The sequence below is a fragment of the Chamaea fasciata genome, unplaced genomic scaffold (assembly GCF_029207755.1).
Source record: "Chamaea fasciata isolate MVZ Bird 193981 ecotype frontalis unplaced genomic scaffold, bChaFas1.0.hap1 SCAF_4, whole genome shotgun sequence".
Lineage (NCBI taxonomy): Eukaryota > Metazoa > Chordata > Aves > Passeriformes > Sylviidae > Chamaea > Chamaea fasciata.
The window spans coordinates 5,770,286-5,788,684 of record NW_027094089.1 but is presented as its reverse complement, the minus strand read 5'-3'; the positions used below and the strand labels follow the sequence as shown (position 1 = coordinate 5,788,684).

Genomic DNA, 18,399 nt, shown 5'->3' with positions numbered 1-18,399 from the left:
CAGGATTAATCTAAACAGTTTTTCTCAGCATACCTCTCATGTGTACCACTGGAACCTTATCTCCGTCTGTGGTTTGCAAGGGCTTAGATTGGGCAGGACTTGCTCGGTTGGTAGAACCTCGAGTGTTCACCAACCAGGTGGCTTTTGCTAAATTAATATTCTAATTCTTGAAGGTTCTCCTACCTAGTGCCTTCAAGGTAGTTTTAAGCAGGCCATTTCACTGTTCAACTTTCTCGGCCGCTGGTGCATGATAAGGAATATGGTACACCTACTCAATGCCATGTTCTCTGGCCCAGGTGCTTATAAGACTATTCTTGAAATGGGTCTCATTGTCCGACTCGATTCTCTCAGGGGTGCCATGTCTCTACAGGACTTGTTTTTCCAGGCCCAGGATGGTGTTCCGGGCAGTAGCATGAGGCACAGGGTAGGTCTCTAATTATCCAGTGGTGGCTTCCACTATGGTTAGCACATAGCGCTTGCCCTGGCGGGTTTGGGGAAGGGTGATGTAGTCAATCTGCTAGGCTTCCCCATATTTATATTTGGACCACTGCCTACTATACTATAAGGGCTTCACCCGCTTGGCTTGCTTGATTGCAGCACATGTCTCACAGTCATGGATAACCTGAGAAATACTGTCTATGGTTAAATCTACTTCTTGGTCTTGGGCCTACTTATAGGTGGCATCTTTGCTTTGATGACCCAAGGCATCATGGGCTTATCGAGCTAGGAACAACTCTCTCTTGTGTTGCTGTTCAGGGCCCCAGTGGAAATTGTTCTTCTTGCAGGTAACTAGGTAGAGAGGGCTCATGATCTGACTGTACTCAGGAATGTGCATCTTCCAAAAACCCATGGCTCCTGGGAAAGCTTGTGTTTCCTTTTTGCTGGTCGGTGGAGACATTGCTGTGATTTTATCAATGACTTCAGTGGGGATCTGCCGCCGTCCATCTTGCCACTTTACTCCCAGGAACTGGATCTCTCTGGCAGGTCCCTTGACTTTGCTCTTCTTGATGGCAAACCCAGCTTTTAGCAGAATCTGGATGATCTTCTCTCTTTTCTTGAACACTTCAGCTGCAGTCTTTCCCTACACAATGATGTCATCGATGTACTGTAGATGTTCTGGAGCCTCACCCTTCTCTAGTGCAGCCTGGATCAGCCCATGGCAGATGGTGGGGCTGTGTTTCTACTCCTGGGGCAGCTGGTTCTAGGTGTACTGCATGCCCCTCCAGGCGAAAGCAAACTGAGGCCTGCATTCTGCAGCCAGAGGAATGGAGAAAAATGCATTGGCAATGTCAGTAGTGGCATACCACCTCGCTGCCTTGGACTCCAGCTCATACTGAAGTTCTAGCATGTCTGGCACAGCAGCGCTCAGCGGTGGAGTCACTTCATTCAATGCACGGTAGTCTACAGTCAGTCTTCATTCTCCATCAGACTTGCGCACAGGCCAGATGGGGCTGTTGAAGGGTGAGTGGGTTTTGCTGACCACCCTTTGGCTCTCCAGCTCACGGATCATCTTGTGGATGGGGATCACGGCGTCCTGATTTGTCTGATACTGGCGACGGTGCACCGTCGAGGTGGGAACAGGTACTTGTTGTTCTTCTACCTTCAGGAGTCTTACTGCAGATGGGTTCTCTGATAGTCCCGGCAAGGTGTTCAACTGCTTAATGTTCTCTGTCTCCACAGCAGCTATTCTAAAAGCCCATCTGAGTCCTTTAGGATCTTTATAATATCTATTCTTGAGGAAGTCTATGCCCAGAATACATGGAGCCTCTGGGCCGGTCACAATCAGAAGTTTCTGCTACTCCTTCCCGGTCAGGCTCACCTCGGCTTCAACCAGAGTCAATTCCTGTGATCTCCCCGTCACCCCGGCAATGGAAATCGGTTCTGTTCCCACGTGTTCCGATGGCATTAGAGTACACTGCGACTCAGTATTTACCAAAGCTTCATATTTTTGTGGCTCCGATGTGCCAGGCCATCGAATCCACACAGTCCAAAAAATCTGATTTTCTCGTGCCTCTTCCTGGCTAGAGGCAGGACCCCTCTAGCACTGGTTATTATTCCCTTCTTGGACTTACATGGTAGAGGTTCCTTCGAGGGAATCTGACACAGCATTCCCACCTCCGTAGTACTTGGCAGCTTGCTCATGGGAGGCTGAGGCTACCTTCATTCTAGTGGAACACCCTCTGTTAGTGTTTCTCTCTTTGAGCTCACGTACCCATGCTGCCAGGACACAAGTAGGTTTCCCATGCCACGCTCCCATGTCCTCCCCATGGTCTCGCAGATAAAACTACAGGTCAGCTCGAGGGGTGTACCCTCTCTCTCTCGCTGGGGGAGGTTGGGCTCTGATTCTGGGGCCTGTGACTCGCACCGGTGCTACATGGGAACTGTTCTTTCTCATCTCCTCTCTCATTTCTCTCATCTCTTCTTTGAGTTCCTTCACCACCGCAGAGACATGAGCCTGCATTGGGCCACTGATCATACTTTGATAATTTCTGAGCTTGTTGGCAACAGAACCCACTGTCTCTCGGTTATCTTCGGCATTAATTGTTGCGATGAATGTGGCGTATTGAGATGGTCCATGAGCTGCCAGATTCCACAACATGTGCCCTGTGCATTTAACCTTGTCGGGGTCATTATCATGCTGTCCGGTCTTCCTAAAAGTACTTCCAATACTGCCGCTTCTCTCAACTGTTGGATTCTTTCTTCAAGGGTTTTCTATCGCATTCTATTGTTGTGCTCTTGCATTCTGTTTCTGTGGACAAATCTCTCTCTCACATTCATTAGAAGTCGTTCCCAAAGGGAAAGGGGCTTTTGCTTTCTTACAAATACTTGATTTATACCCGAGTCCTGGGTCAAGGGTCTTAAATTCCTTGCTTCAGCACAATCTAGTTGTATGCCTGTACCCATAAGGTCTCAGACTCAAAGTAGCCAGGCTGTATAAGCCTCACGTCCTCGTCGTGCAGTATCTTTTGCAGATTACGTAGACTTTCATATGTCAGGGACTCAGTGATGATCTCAACCTGTGGCTCTTCTGTGGACTGTGAGGACCTTCCTTTCTTATCCTTAATACCAGGATCTGACGATTTCACTTTACACTTCCTTGTTTCCACAGGGGCGACTGCTGCTGGCTGTGGCTGCCCTTGTGGTTCAGCTGGAACCTGGACAGTTGTAACGTCTGTGGGTTCCACTGCTGCACCATCAGTCTCTGCCTTCTCGGGGCAGGGGGAGGGTTTTTCATGAGCTGGGGAAATGTACTCCCTCAGCATCTGGCTCATCTCATGCATCTCTTTTACCAGAACCTCAACCCAATCCGGGTGGGTCCTTTCTGAGGCAGGCTGTGGGGCAGAGTCAGGCTCTGGGGTATCATCCCCATTCTATGGGGTAGGTATCAGGGTGGTTATCCAGGTCAATCTTTCCTTATCTCTGAATGCTAAATAGAATACGCATACTAGCAGCACCAGCCATTGTATGATGTCATTAGCCTTCAGAGAGGATTTAAACTCTTCAAAAACTGGTGGGGCAGACCTAAAGAGATGGGTAAAGGTTGGGAAAAAAAAAAACTCCCCCGGTGTCATTTCCTCACAGTAGGTACCATTGTTAAAGTAACTCCAAAAACACACAGTTAGTGTACAATAGCCCTGAATCTATGTGCCTGCCTTCCAGAGGAAATTAAAAATCCATGAGTTCTTCACCTTACTAAGCCATAAAATAAACTGGATGACAGTCACAGTAGCTTTGGTTATAGGGCCCATGTTTAGATAGGGGCCTGCAAACGGAAGGAATACAGCCACAACCACATGCCATCCAAACCAGGCTAAGTTAGACCACATGATGCAGCCTAATGAGGTTTTTATATCCAACGCACACAAAAGAAAGTACTAGGTTAGTTAAGAACCGCTATTTCTCTTCTCTTTTCTCAGTGCCCTCAAGCCGCACGTTGGGCGCCAAAATCTGTCTTGGTTTGGGAAGACAGGTATCTGCTAGGTAAAATTACAATCAGAGGCTCTTTGGCAAAGATTTGGGAAATAGGAATAGCAGTTCTTTACTAGTATGTAATACAAAGTAAACAAACACAAAAAAAACTCCCCTTCCACCAAACAACTACAGCATTAATGACAAACGACAACAGTACCAAGAACCTTGAGGGCTTTGTTTCACAAAACCCAGGGCAGTTTGGTTTCGGTGTCCCTGCAGGATCCTCAGAGCACCAAGCTGAAACAGTGCATAAGTCCCGGGCTGGTAGCTGGGATGGCAGGGTGTCTCGGCAGGCAGGGGCAGGGTGTCCCGGCAGGCAGGGGCAGGATGTCCCGGCAGCGCAGGGGGTGCAGGGTCACACTGCAGCAAGAGGAGCAGCGCTGAAGAAGCTGAAGGAGAGGCAGGGCCTGGGCCAGCTCTCGCGGGTGGCAGGGAAAACTCAGGATTCAGGCTGAACTGGTGATAGTAGATTTCCCAGGACTGGATCCCTTTGGCCACAGTGAAACTCTTCTAGCCAGCAACAGCCGTTCTTTTGTTCTTTTTCTCTTCGAATGCTGGAAAAAGAAAAGCAGGCAGCTGCCTCAAGCTTTGTCTTTTACCTGCTTATCTCTCCTTTCCACCTTTGTCTACCTCTTTGTTTCGGTTAAGTACTCTTAAGTATCTAACACTTGGTCTCCTTGGTAACTTGTGGGGAAAAAATTCTTTAGAGAAAGAAGGAACAAACCTAACCCCCAACAATGAGCACTAAAGAAAAAAAATGAAATAAAACAACAAGCAACCACCAGATACAGTGACCATGGTGGGAGAGGGGAGTGGGAAGAAAGACTACTGGGTAGCTGTAAGGATTTCCATATGGATGGGTTCACAGGTACCTTCCGCTCTACAGAGCCTGGAAACTTTGTAGGGTGAGCAGCTGGAAATAGTGAAAGAATTCAGGGGTTTTATGGGATGTTTAAGGAGAAGGGTTATGCAAAGATAAGAATTTCCTTCTTGAGAGTTTAATGAGCTGTTTCACTGAAAATACCATGATGAAAGAAATGCGAGTCACAATCTGATGTATGTCATGGTGGACTGATAATGAATTGGCATTAAGTGTGAGGATGTTGTTTAAAAGCAAGCACATGATACACACCCTGATCCATATCCTCCACTAATTCTGTTTCAGTCAGATGAGAAGTGTCTCTCAGTCTGTCAGGGTTTTGCCATGTATGTGCATGGCCAGGAGAAGAAGGAGGGAAATTCTTCAGGTGGGAGGCTTCACAAGAGAAAAAACTACCTATCCATGGACAAAATAAATATCTAGTTTTGTGCTTCGTAAGTGTATTGGGAGCAAAATATGCACAAAGCCAAAATGCTTTTTGGTCTGTTTCAATCAAAAAGGTGTGTTACTAAGTCCCACTCAGTTCAGAATTCAGAATTTGTGTCTGTTTTACTCCAGCTAATTCTGGAGCACAGGGTTGCATTGTAAGATCCCAAATGCTACAGTTGTAGAAAAGATCCTTTATTAATGACTGATCCCTTTCTTGATAGGGTATAAAAAGGCCTGTAGGAATGCTGCTTTTGTAGATTTTTCCTGAAAGAATTTCTGCTCTGTATTTCTTAAATGGTGATAATACAAACTGTGTCAAAAATTAACAGAATTCCCTTTATCAGGAAAGAAATCAAAGCAGGAAATTAACTAGAGCCCAGCAGTAGCTTTAGTTTCTTTTCCAGTTCACAATTATTTGTTTGGTTCCTCAGCAGGGAACCAGGCCCAGTTCCATGGGCCCTAACTTCAGTAGCTGTTAAGCATTTTGGTTGCCCACTAGGGTTAACCTAATTGTGGACAATGTGGTATAAACATTACTGTTAATCCTTTATTGTGTCAGTTTTGCAAATTTTTTTTGCAGTTTTGCATTGGTATTTACCAAGCTGTAAATGGTTCTAGTGTGGTGGCTTTGAAACTGTGCAAAAGCAGTGTGATTATGAAGGAAAATCTGGGTAGATTTCTTTGAAAGGTTGAGTGTAACTCAGTCTTTTAACATGCAGCCCTGTTTTAGGAGACATGCATTTTCAGTCAAAAGTTGTCTGTTTCTGTGGAATGACATTCATGGTCATGATAGAATTGTATATTTTAGAATAGAGGCGCTCTCTCCTCATCCACACCTTTCAGTGTAGGAGATAGATTGCATCTCTCCTTCGGTCTTGATGTGAGTGCAAAACTAAACAATTGAAAACAAGTAGCCTATTATAAATCAGCTACAATAATGTGTAAGAAATTGTAGCCATGCCTTAATTTAAAGCTTTAATTTAAATTAATTCAGTTTTTTATACCATGTCATAGCATAACTGCCTGTAGTGGTTTCCAGAAATACAGTTGAGTAAATTTTGATGCTTGTCCTTTATAAAACATTCAGATTTCATTATGCTAGAACATTTTACAATGATCTGGAGATTTACGTGTTTGATGTGCTCAAAAAGCATATTTATGGCTATTGCATGAACCAGCGCTTTACAAAATGCAGTGTTAAGTCAAATAAGAGTCCTTTATGAAACACTGGCAGTGTACATGAGCATGAAGAAACTTGGGCTTGTGCATAGATTTCTTACAGATTAAATGCTTATAAATATTTTGTGCTAAGTCTTCTGATAGGCTGATACAGTTGTTAATCTAGAATAGACACATGTAAGAGAGAGAGGAATTTAGCTGTATTCTTGCTATACTATAATGAACATGGTATAAATACTTTCTGCTCTCTTGCAGGGTCAGAGATATGTTGACTGATGTCATCAAAGGTGCTTCCAAGTAAGTACTGTTAAATTATTACAGATGATGTTTTTTCCCCATATTTTCAATGAAGAGTGGGACACTTCTCCTTTTCCTCCTAGATCTTGTTAAGATGATTTTTACCTTCATTAAATTAAAAGCATTCAGGTTTCATGAATATGTAAATTTAGAAGTTTCTCTCTGAGGTACATAATGAAATGTAGCCTTCTAGAAGCTGATGATCAAGTCAGCAGAGGTTCCATGCATAAATTAGGAAATTACTTAAGGCAAAAGATACTGAAAGACTTCAAAGAACTTAAATAAGTACCTTGTTGTAATTATTTGCAAGTACCTCTTATATGAGAGGAGATAGTTTCACTGTTCCAAATCATGACATTCCACTAAGACTCATGTTTCTTGTTTTAAAAAGCAAAAGAGAAATCCAGAAAATACTTTTACTGTGATAATGATATCTTTGGATCTGGAATAAATGCTAGATTGGAAGTGTAGGTATATTTTTATAGCAGCAGTCAAGAAGTTTTTGGAAATGGAAGACTGGTGCAAAGAGTCTACTGGCCTGTAAGTGGTCTAATACAGTTACATTGTTCAGCTGCTTTTGTAAAACAATGTAAGAGAGTTCCATCAGGATTATATTGCAGTATGTTTTTCTGGCCATGACTAGATTATCAATGTACTTCCTTATACAAAACTGAACACAGTTATGTTTTCCCTCTTTTTTGTCAGTGGCAGATTTTCTTTCTTGATTACCTTAAATTTTTGCACTGTCATAGAAGTTAGTACTCTTTGAATCCTATCATTTTCCTCTATGTTAGTGTTTTTGTAGTGTAGGGAAATAATGCAAAGCTTTTTTTAAGCTGATATTTCAATAATGAGTGCTCTGCTAAATCTTCTCATGCTGTTGCAATGAAGCTGCATCTGCCTCTCTAACATTCTCCATTTGAAGATGTTTTTGTTTTGTCCTGTATGGAAATGGTGCTAGCTAAGAGCAACTGCTGCATTTCTGCGAGTGCTACTTGCTGTGCAGGGTAGCAGTCCTTATTATAGTGAAAGAAGGCTTCTGTTCTTATACAACTTTGTGTGTGCTAGCCTTTATATAAAAGACAGACAAGAAAAAAAAAAAAAAAAAGACTGAAACACTTCTCCATTCTTTCTCTAATTCCTGAAGATGAAATGTAACAGATTTCTGCTGAGCTAGAAGAGAGCTTGATGAAGTTGCTAGGAGCAAAGCCCTTCCCTGTAGCATAACTGTAGCATAACTTTTCTGCTTTGAGATATATGTTTTGTTGCTAGCATCTCTATGATGTTGCTTAACTGTTTGCCTTTTTCTGTTCAGGGAGAGCCCAGTAGTGAAAGGAAACTCTATTTTTGCTCTAACTGGCCTTGCAGTTGCTGTAGCCAAATATGAAAGCAGCCTTTCTTCAGACACTGAAGGGGTGCCTGAGGTGAGTGATTCTGGGAGAGGATCCCTTCTTTTAGTGGAATTCAGAGAAGTAATATGACCCGGTGTTTGAAGGGCTGGTAAGTGGATGCGAAGTACTTTACATTTTCAAGTTCAAATTTCACCATTCTCAGTGAATGCCATCTGTCAGATGCTGTGATCTATACAGAATCAGGTAGAGTGTATATCACTTGTCACAAGAAGTATAATGTCTAACTCATCCATTTGACCATTTTGACAGGTGAAGTAGAGGTCACTCTATGGGCACTGAAAGCCAGCCAAACTCATTTTTCATAAGTTCATAATTTTTGGCTACACTGAATAGTACTCAATCAAAAGTAGTGTCTGGAGAGTCAGCATTGACAAGTAAATGATGCTACTTACACTACATAGGAAAGACAAAATAATCTCATTCATGATGGATCACAGCTGGAACATCAGCAGCCGAGTTTCTATTTAGGTAGAACTTGATTTAAAAAAATAATGATGAGTATTTGGGTTTGATTTTTATAGACTGAGCCTGATTTTGTTCCTATGAAACACTGGATTTCCATGGTCACGGAGACTCTCTTGAGCGTTGTGAATAGCCGCTACCAACCTAAAGGTCAAGTGTTCCCATGGTTCTATCAGGTATGTACTGTAGTACTAAAGGCAAGGCAATATATCTGTATTTCATACCTGGAGTTCTAATCATGAAGTTTCCTGGTTCTGTTTGAGCTGTAGTAGTTGGAATAGAGGAAAATCAAAACTTTCCTTGCTCTCCTTAATTTTCTTTCATTGTGTTTTCTGATTATATTTGTTTGCCTAAAATTTCTGTCTTTATTATCAAAATGGTAAAAGCCACATGCAAAGAATGTTGGATTGCATTCTGTGCTGCTTCTGTTTGCTCTCTCAGTGTTTATTTTAAATTTCTCAAATGCTGAGTGTTATTACCTGGAAAAGACAAAGAGAAAAAGAAATACTCTTTTTTTGTGTTTTTCCAGAAATCCTATTCAGGTGAAAATACTGCTAGTATTATAGCTCGATCCTGTGCAGCCGCAGCTTTGTCCCTCCTGGTACCAGTCTTCATTGTATCATGCAAGGAGAAGATTGAGGAGGTCCTGAGTATGCTGACTGACAGATTACCTGGAAAAACAAATGCTGACGAGTCTCAGGCTGTTCAAATCCACATGGGTCTTGGTTTGGGGATGTTCATGTCACGTTTGTATGAAGAAAAAGTCAGGTGAGAGCTACTGTATTTAATGTAGTTGCGAAAGTAACTTCCTTTTTCTGCATGTGGCCTTAAACTCTGAGGAATTTAAAAAAATTACAACTCATAGGCAAATGATTCTTGAAGGGCTTTGTAATGTTTCTTAAAAGGTGCCTCCTATTATCAGTCTTCCTCCCCACTTTAGCCCCCTCCAGAGCTATCCTAGGTATTTTGTCATTCTTTCAGGATAAGTGTCTAATTTTCATAATATCCTAAGGTACAAAGTGCAGAGCAGTCAGCTGGAAGAGAAACACATATGCTTTTAAATGGGATTAGTTGAGCTGGAAGACATAATTGTAAATTAATTCTCCGTTCTAAATAAATGCATTTATCTAACCATTTCTTGCAGACTAGTTTTTCTTTCACTGCCTGCATGATTTGAAAGTTTAATCTTACACATTCTTCAAACCATTGTTTTGCAACAACTCAAAACTCATAGGGATGTAGCTATAGCTTATATCAGATCATAGAGCTAGTTTCCATTAAAAATGTCCCGTTCATTATGAAAATGGAGTGCATGTTTTGTAAGAGGGAAGTCCATATGACATCTTTAGAGTGAGATGTAAATGCTTCATTTTTAATCTTTTTTATCTTTATTTTTAGGCAATGAGGTGGGGAGAGATTGGCATAGCTAATAGTGTGAAATGTCATGAATTTTCAGCTTATAAATAGTTACAGGTTTAGCTGAGATCATGTTTTATCAGGTACCTCCTTCTGCTGTCAGGTATTGGATTTTTTTTTTTTTGTTTCTGTTTTGGTTTTGTAGTGGTATACCTGGTCAACAGATGAACATGGTTCTTTTGAAGTCCCTGGATGTGTTGGAGGACTGTTGCTTTGACACGAGTCTGGAGTACAAGTGAGTTTCCTTTATTATTGATGATACTTTATTTTGAACTCTACCTTTTTAATTCACACTTTCTTCCTTAATTCTACACATCAAAGAATAAGAATAGGATAAGGAGACAACCCATTCTGAGTACTTCTGTAAAATCACCAGCTCCAGCAGGCTGGAAGGGAGGGCTACATGCTCCCTAGAACAGTCAGTCACAGACTTGGTCTACATTGCTTAAGTTTTTACAGTCAGGATTTGGAACTCCTAAGACAATAAAACATGTGTCAGTTGCCATGAGACAACTAACATAGCATAGCAGCGTGTTTCTTCCACAGTAGTCATTTCTCTTTCAAATCAGGAAAGGTACCACGGTATCTTGAGTGGCTCAGTGAGAGTGTATGAGGTTTTCTTTGGTTTTGAGCATTACTCTGCCCAGCTCTTCCCTCTTCAAAAGAAACAGTAATAATTCCCACTTGCCTTCGGCCTCCTTTCTCCAGTGCACTTTCTGAAAAGCTCTGAGGAGTCACAGCTATGCACCATTGGGCTGTGAATCTGTATAGCTTAGTGAGGTTTTCTGTTGCCTTTTGAGTGGCACAGGGTGAGACACACAGTACACAGGGACTGTACCAGCTGCACCCCTTTGTCATGCCTATTGCTGCTGGTTTGTGTAGCCTTTTAGTTGGAGATCAAAGCATCAGAGAAGAGCCAAGCCAGACTTTTCTGGTGGCGAGAGGTTGCCAGAAGAACATGAAACAATGGCAAGCAAGGGAGGGAAGATTGAAGAGGGGGGTAGTTTTTTGTACTGGCTATGATTTTTAAAGTTTTAAGAGGAAGTTGGTGTCTAGTATGAATTCTCTCTGTGAGAAAAGAAGTAATATAAAGCTGTAAATGTTGCAGAATTGTCCAATTTTTACATTTCTATACTTGTAAACAGCTGTTGCAAAGGAAGGTCCTTTCCAGCCTTTTCATCCAGTGTGACATAGGCAAGATCATGATCACATGAGACATGAGCATTTTCACCAGTGTTTCACCCCTGCTAAACTGGTGGTTTTTACTAAAAACAGGCTGACAATGTTTTGACCATAGGTCAGCTGAGCAGTGCTCATGTGGGAATTGGCACTGTCCAGGCTCAGGCTGCACCCAGTGGAAGGCAGGACTCCCTGCAACCTGATACTCTGGCAGTAGAACACTTAAAATGTGCTGGGAAATCTGAGATATCAAGTAGATGAAACATACCTGAAATATATCATTTTATATAGCTCATAAATAAGGTAGCCAATTGAGACCAACTGTTAGTTAAAAAAAGTGGAGCAAAGAAGGTGAAGTTTTATTCTTGCTTTATTCTCTGATTATGTTTTAAGTCTTTTATAACAGTGAACAATGTAAAATACTATAGCACTAATGAGAAATTCCATTTTCTTTCTGTGTAGTTTTGTCAACAAGCAGTAGTGTAAACTTGAATTTAGAGCTCTTGTATATAAGCCATGTCCTTGTTTTGTTGGCTATTCATGAATTCAGATCAGGATTCAGTTACTTAAAAATGTTTATTTGTTCTTTGCTGGAAAAAATACCACTCCTAAGACAATCCTCTGTGTCTTCTAGCCATGCTCAATCATCCTTAATCCCCAGTTACTGTAAAACATTATCTTAAAAATATGACTGCAGTTATTCTCAGATGTTTCTTTTTTACTTAGCTGAGTAAAAGCAGCAGCTCTTGCTGTTTTTAAGTTGGATAGGAGAAGCTTAGGAAGTTGCCTAAGATCCTAGCCATGTTAATTTGACTGCTTGCTTCTTGCTACAAGCAGTGTCAGTGAGATGTGTAACAGGGAAAAAAATCATCTACAGATAAGAGCTGTTGTGAGTGTGTGAGAGATCACCTTCAGAGCAATAAGTGTCTGCTATGCTTTAGTATCTCAAGATGGAAGTCAGAACTGTTTGGAAGTTTTCTGACAAAACTGATGACTTGGAACTTGTTATAGGAGCACACATGCAGGATTTCGTAAAAGATCTTTGGTCCAGAATGGAATTTCTGATAAAATCTGAAAAAAAGGCAGAGACTATGGAGATGTTTGTGCCAGCTGCCCTATTAAATTATGTCCTTTGAAACAATGTTCTTGTTGCAGTTTTAAGTATCCTCAGCATCAAACGGTTAGTTGTGCTGGATATGTCTGCGCTGATGAAGCTGCTGCACTGTAACGTAGGCAAATTTTAGTACATACGGGTTAGAATGCATACCTGACCATTCTTGTTAAGAAATGTAAGTGAATACCTTAATCTCTGCAGCCATCTTAGCAGCTCTCTGGCTTGATCACTCATTTCATTACTTTTGCAAATGAAACAACTCTTGGAGGAGTCTGACAGCAGCAGATGCTAGTACACCCAATGAACCTGCAATTAATATGTTTAACTGGGATTTCCTAGTTTATACTATTAGGACAAATCGCACATAGAAATTTGGATCCATACTTCCTTCATACTAGTTTGTGGCACTTATTGTTGGGGCTACTGGTTCTTCAGAGCCAGAAGGAATAATGAGGCTGTATGTGTAGGATTTATTATTTAAATACACATTTTCTTCATATGCTTTTCTTTCATCTGGTGTTTCCTGAAAAGGGTGTGTGAAATAAAAACCATTTGCAAAATTGACTGTGGTAATAAAATATCTACAGGGCTAGTAGTCAGGCAAGGCCAAGAGGTCTTCTTGCCCACAAACTTTGTTGGGGTTTAAAGGGAGTTCAAAGCAGCCAAAGCATACTTAATCCTTTCTCTTTTGTTTTCTATTAAAGCACTGGATGTATTTTAGGAGTAGGACTTGTTCTTTCATTTATGAGTCACAGCAGCCAAACAGAATCGCGAGTACACGTTTCTGCTTCATTGCGAAAGCTCTGCAAATACCTGGACAGCAGTGAGGACCAAAGCAGAGGAGTCCAGGAGGTATGACCTATTTTATCACATATTTTAAATCTTCCTTTTATTTTGTTGCCTCCCTTTAATAACTATAGTCTTTTTGCTGATACTTTTTATCTCTGGTACTGGAAGGCTTGATTTCTGCTTTTTCTTTCACAATGTATGGGTTAGTGTCTGCTGGGAAAAAAAGGTGACAATTACAGCAATTGTAAGAATAGAATAATGTGTAATGCTTACATACATTAAGAAACTGCCTGAAAAGATAGCAGATGTGATCTTTTAAATTCCTTAACCCCAAATTAAATTGTTGAAATTTGGATCGTGAGTAACTATGGATATGGGTCTCTTATGTACAATTGCTTATTGCTTATCTGATCTACTAAAAGCAGACAAGTTACTACTCTCAGAGAGAACTTAAATGCTAATACTTCCTCCTTCAATAGGCCTTCTGTATGCTTCTTTGAAATTTGGTGTCACTTGCTAATGTGAATTTTGTAGTTGTGCATGCTGCTATGGCTGCATTTACTATTATCTTTATGTTTCGAATGCTTAAACTGAGCCCTGCATTTCAGGGAGTCTTTTTCCAGGATATGTCCTCTAAGTTTTGACATGGTCCATATACTTAGCCTGTAACTCTGCTGAGGTAAAACTTCAGAATAAAAACTGATGAAATTCAAATAGTTTGTGACAGAAAACAAAAACCAGAACAAGCAGATGTTTTCCACAAGAAAAGCAACACTGTCTGTACATGATCTGTGTAAGCCCAGAGCAGCTGAGCAGTTGAGTTGCATAATCCTCTTTTTTAATGAGAGTTAATAGAGATTGATAGTTATTATTCTTTTCCCTCTGTTGGGAGTGTTCTGAAAGCTCTTTGTTAAACATCTTCTTCCATGGAGGTATATTTTTTTGGCAGTACATATATGTTGGGGATTAGCCTTTTGCAGTTTATGGCTCATGCACTAAAATTACTTAAAGCTGTGAAATAATTTATTGGTCCCCAGAGATCTTCAAGTGCAATATTGAAATGAAACTGAGTTCAATGTAGCAATTACTGAGATGAAAGGCAGCAGCTGTTTAACATCATGAGATAGTTTGGGATGAGAAGCAAAACCTACCCTTTGCAATTAAGACCTCGTTAAAAATTTGTAAAATTTGGGCAGCACTCTAGGATGAATGCGAGATGCACAAGAGGCTCCTTCAGAACTGTAAATGATTTGGATATAACCCAATACTTGAGAAGTAATTTTGGCCTGCTGCAGCAAGAGGTACAATCTGCACATTACTTGCTACAGGTCAAATTTATGTCAATCCTGCATAGTAGGTGAGTGGTCTCTGCCTCCCTCAGAGTCATGTGTTGCTCTGCTGCTTAACTTTGGTACAGAGGAGGTTAAACAGTTGGCACACTTGCTTTGTTGGTAGTTCAGAGTTCACTTCCTTATTCTCCGTTGCTAAAGCAGGAGAACAGAAAAGCAATGTTGCTACTGAATGCTTCTGCAAAGACAGGGGGCTGGTATTGTGAGCTGTGTGTGAGAGACAGCTCTACATGCTCCTTTTCTGGCATGGTAGACCTGCTTGTAGTCCTGATGGGAGCAGTGCATGCAGAGTATGCTTACAAAAATAATGATCAGATACTTGTGTTGAGAGAATAGCTACATTTGTGTGGAAGGTTAGGAGTTTGACCTCTGTAAAATCAGAAGTACTTCCAAGCTTTAGTTGTGTTAGTTTAACATTATTAGCATCTGGCATCTTGAATTCTTAAATGAAGAATCTTTCAGAAAGGGAATAAATATCTGAAAATATGAACTGAAAATGTTATGTCTTTTTTATCATGCTGGCACATTATTCAATGTGACCATTGCTACAGTGAGTTTGATTAGAAACTAGTTGATGGAATAAAATTTTTTTCAGGTGCTTGCCTATTCTGTGGCCTGTTCCTGTGTCTCTGCTTTCAGTGTTGGAATCATAGAAGCAGCTGAGGCTGAGAAGGCTATGAGCAAGCTATGGACCTTAGCAGAAAATAATCAGCAGGTAATAAGTCCATGTTTGAGATTTGCTTCAGTTCTCTTTGACTCTTTTTCTGTTTAATATTCGATACTGCTTTACGCAAACTGTAATTCAAGACAATTATATTGATCTACTTTCATCATTAACTAATACTGAATGAATTTTGCATTCCATGCAATTACTAAGACTACCACTTGATTTATTAGTGCATATAGAGATTACCCGACAATGAGCAAGTTTTTTGTGTTTGATTGCATTTAGAAGACAAATTGTTACGTTTGATGTCTTAAGTCCATGTACCTTACCATTTATTGTCTCTTTATAGCATATTTCTATAAATTCTTTTTTGTGCTGGGAAAATACATCAACTGTGCTGTTCTGAATTTTTGCTTTCCCTTAATCACCAGGCAGTGCATCATAACCATAGCCACAGCGTCCTCCAAGCGTCTGTTTCATCCCTAGTGTTCTAGGGTACCCCTCAAATTGCCAGCAATAATCTCAGTATCTTAGTGCAAGTTCTTTTCTGGTAAATGTTTGCCAGGAAATGAGGGAGCCAGGGCGTGGCAACCATTTTGAATCAAAGCCTGCTCTTACATTAATCAACTGTTCGGAATGTTTATCTGAAAAATGCGAGATCAGAGTTAATTACATGTGCTAGAGCTTTTTATCTTAATATCAGAAAATCTGCTGTAAAACAAAGGCTCTGTGTACCTAAGATTTAATCTCAGAAAATCCCATGTCACTTAAAATAAGAAAACATCTGGTATTCTAGACAAAGATATTACCTCTAATTGTTAGGAAATAATAAATATGTAAGTAATGTTTCAGTAATAAATGTATAAAAGAATACAGACTCCTTTGTAAATTCCGTTTTTAATAAGTTCTTTTCACTTTACAGACCTACAGTTTCGCTTTAGCTTTAGGTGCGATAGTACATGGATTGTCAGCTTGTGGTCATGGGAAAGCTCAGGACCTGAGCAACAGACTAATGCCAGCCTGGATAAAAATTGTGCTTGCAGAGGTAAAGGAGTTTGAATACATATCCTGGGTTTTGTACTTGTTTTGTTGTTTGGGGTTTTTTTTGCATGGTTGGAGGGTAGAGGAGGTAGGGAAGAGATGGTGTGCGGTTTAAAATCAACAGTAGGAACATAATTTTGTGTGTTTCTGCAGGAGTGATGCTAGGAAAAGTTACGACTATCTGAATATGCTGTTTGATTGATATTTGGAAGCAAGAGTATAACTTCGGGCTATTTGCCAAAGGGAAAAAATTCCTGTTTCTCTTCCGCTTGAAAAATCTGTGAGAAATGCTTATCTCAATGAGGTCTTCATTTGGACATTTTCACTAATTTGGAACAGTGCCCAAGATTAAAATCTAGGTTATTAAGTGAAAATGTCTTGTGAAATCACATGCTACATGTCAAAACTAGAAAAAAGAAGGGTGATTATAGTGCCTTAGTCATTATAATATTTTCAATTCATCTGGAAAAGTTAGGTGTTTCAAATCAAACCCTAAATTTACACATTAAGATTGTAGCTGAAGGTAATTATCAATAAAGAAACTGGTTTTGAGTTGAATTATGCTGGTATATTTGTGGAATACATAGTGTGCTAGGGAAAATGGTGATTTGTCAATCCATGATGATTTCAGATTTGGAGTGGTAAGGAAGGTCCATATAAAGCTTTCATTCATCAAGAGAGAGATTAGTATTATCTTCCATGCTGGAGTCTGTTCTGAAAAGGCTGTTGGGATTAGAAGTTTACTAGTGATAGTAATCATTGTTTTTGAGTTAGAAGAAACAAGCATTTTGTCCTACAGTAGTCTTGTGTTATCACATTGGCTCACTGGTCCTGAATTATGCTTCCAGGGTGCGCCAACAATGGAGCGTCTGGCTGCTGTCAGTGGGCTGGTTGCACTGGTGGGCTCTGAAGGAGGCATGATTCAGGTGAGAATATACTTATTCTTACATATTCTTACTCTATATATATAGACCTTAATCTCATGGAGAAATTTGGCTAGAAGGCAAGATGGGATGCCTCCTCCCCACTCCTACAGCAATGGCTATAAACTAGGACATCACACTTTTGGAATAACTTAAGTTGGGTACAAACCAAGCAATATTGAATTGTAATGCATAAAATGGGGTTTGCTCCATTTTGCCATTGCATGGCCCATGTGCAGTGCCACTGGGGAAAAGTTTACAGCCATGTAAGCTTTCTCCTTTTCTCTCTCCTGCTCCCCAGAGAAAGGCATGGGTGCAAATGTAGTCTGTTTTCAGAATTTTTTCTGTTTTTTGCTTCTTTCTTTACCTCTTAAAATATTCACCTTTTTTATTTTTCTCTTGCAGCTGAAATCTGACAGCATTCAGTCCTCACAGTTTCAAAGTAAGCTGAATGAAGTGATCAGAACCCTTACACAGGTAAGAAAGTAGTCTCTGTTTCCTCCTAACGTACATTGACACCTTGCACAAGCAAGCCAGGTCTGTTTGAAAGAAACTACATAACATCTGTATCCAGCCTGAACGAGACAGTGTAGGGAAATTTGTCTAACTTGTTGTTTATTGTCTCAACAGATAATTAGTTTCTCAGAGCAGATTGGTCTTCAGACAAATGCTGCAAGACTTCTGGGACGTCTTCACATGTCCTGTTCATCTTCTACCCAGAGCAGGGCATCTGGTAAGATGCTTTATTACTGCTTGTTAAAGAACATGTATAAATAGCACATCACTAAAAAACAGTGAGGGACACATTAGATAATACAAGTTGGACATTGAATTCCTGTGAAGGACATGACAGCCTGTGTGTGCCTAAAGGTTGGAACATGAAGCGGGAATCAGAGTGCTGAATGGGATCCCCCACATCTGCTTTTACTTGCAGTATGAAAATAAGGTTCTGAATTATTTTGGTCAAGCTTGTATATTGCTTCTTTATATTTTCATTGGATAAGCTGTAAACAGGTTTTACAGTTTCTATGGCACATGTATTTGACATCTACTCCATACCTTTTAGAACTGATTAATCTACTATTTGTTTTAGCACTTCCCACTGCCTTAAAAAAAATCAATACTTAAAAGCTAGTCTGTAACAAGACCAAGCTGACTTTTTTGAAGTATTTCTTTAGATTGGATCTTCTCTGGTTAGCTGAAGTAAAAAAAGTAGTGTTCTGTGCCATTTCAGGATGCCTGATACATCTCTAACTTCGTGTTGTTTCAATATGCACTGGTGAAATAAAG

General features: G+C 40.4%; 1 protein-coding gene across 5 annotated transcripts in view; it reads left to right on the top strand.

Annotated features, from left to right (window-relative positions):
* The window catches only part of FOCAD (focadhesin), a 170,857-nt gene that overhangs the window by 83,915 nt on the left and 68,543 nt on the right, over positions 1–18,399 (top strand). For all 5 annotated transcript variants that reach the window (XM_066180782.1, XM_066180781.1, XM_066180783.1 and 2 more), the window contains 11 exons: positions 6,716–6,757; positions 8,073–8,181; positions 8,691–8,807; positions 9,161–9,399; positions 10,193–10,282; positions 13,045–13,192; positions 15,074–15,193; positions 16,068–16,190; positions 17,035–17,112; positions 17,515–17,586; positions 17,740–17,842. In XM_066180782.1, coding sequence (XP_066036879.1) covers positions 6,716–6,757; positions 8,073–8,181; positions 8,691–8,807; positions 9,161–9,399; positions 10,193–10,282; positions 13,045–13,192; positions 15,074–15,193; positions 16,068–16,190; positions 17,035–17,112; positions 17,515–17,586; positions 17,740–17,842 — 1,241 coding nt within the window. The remainder of the gene's footprint in view (positions 1–6,715; positions 6,758–8,072; positions 8,182–8,690; positions 8,808–9,160; positions 9,400–10,192; positions 10,283–13,044; positions 13,193–15,073; positions 15,194–16,067; positions 16,191–17,034; positions 17,113–17,514; positions 17,587–17,739; positions 17,843–18,399) is intronic.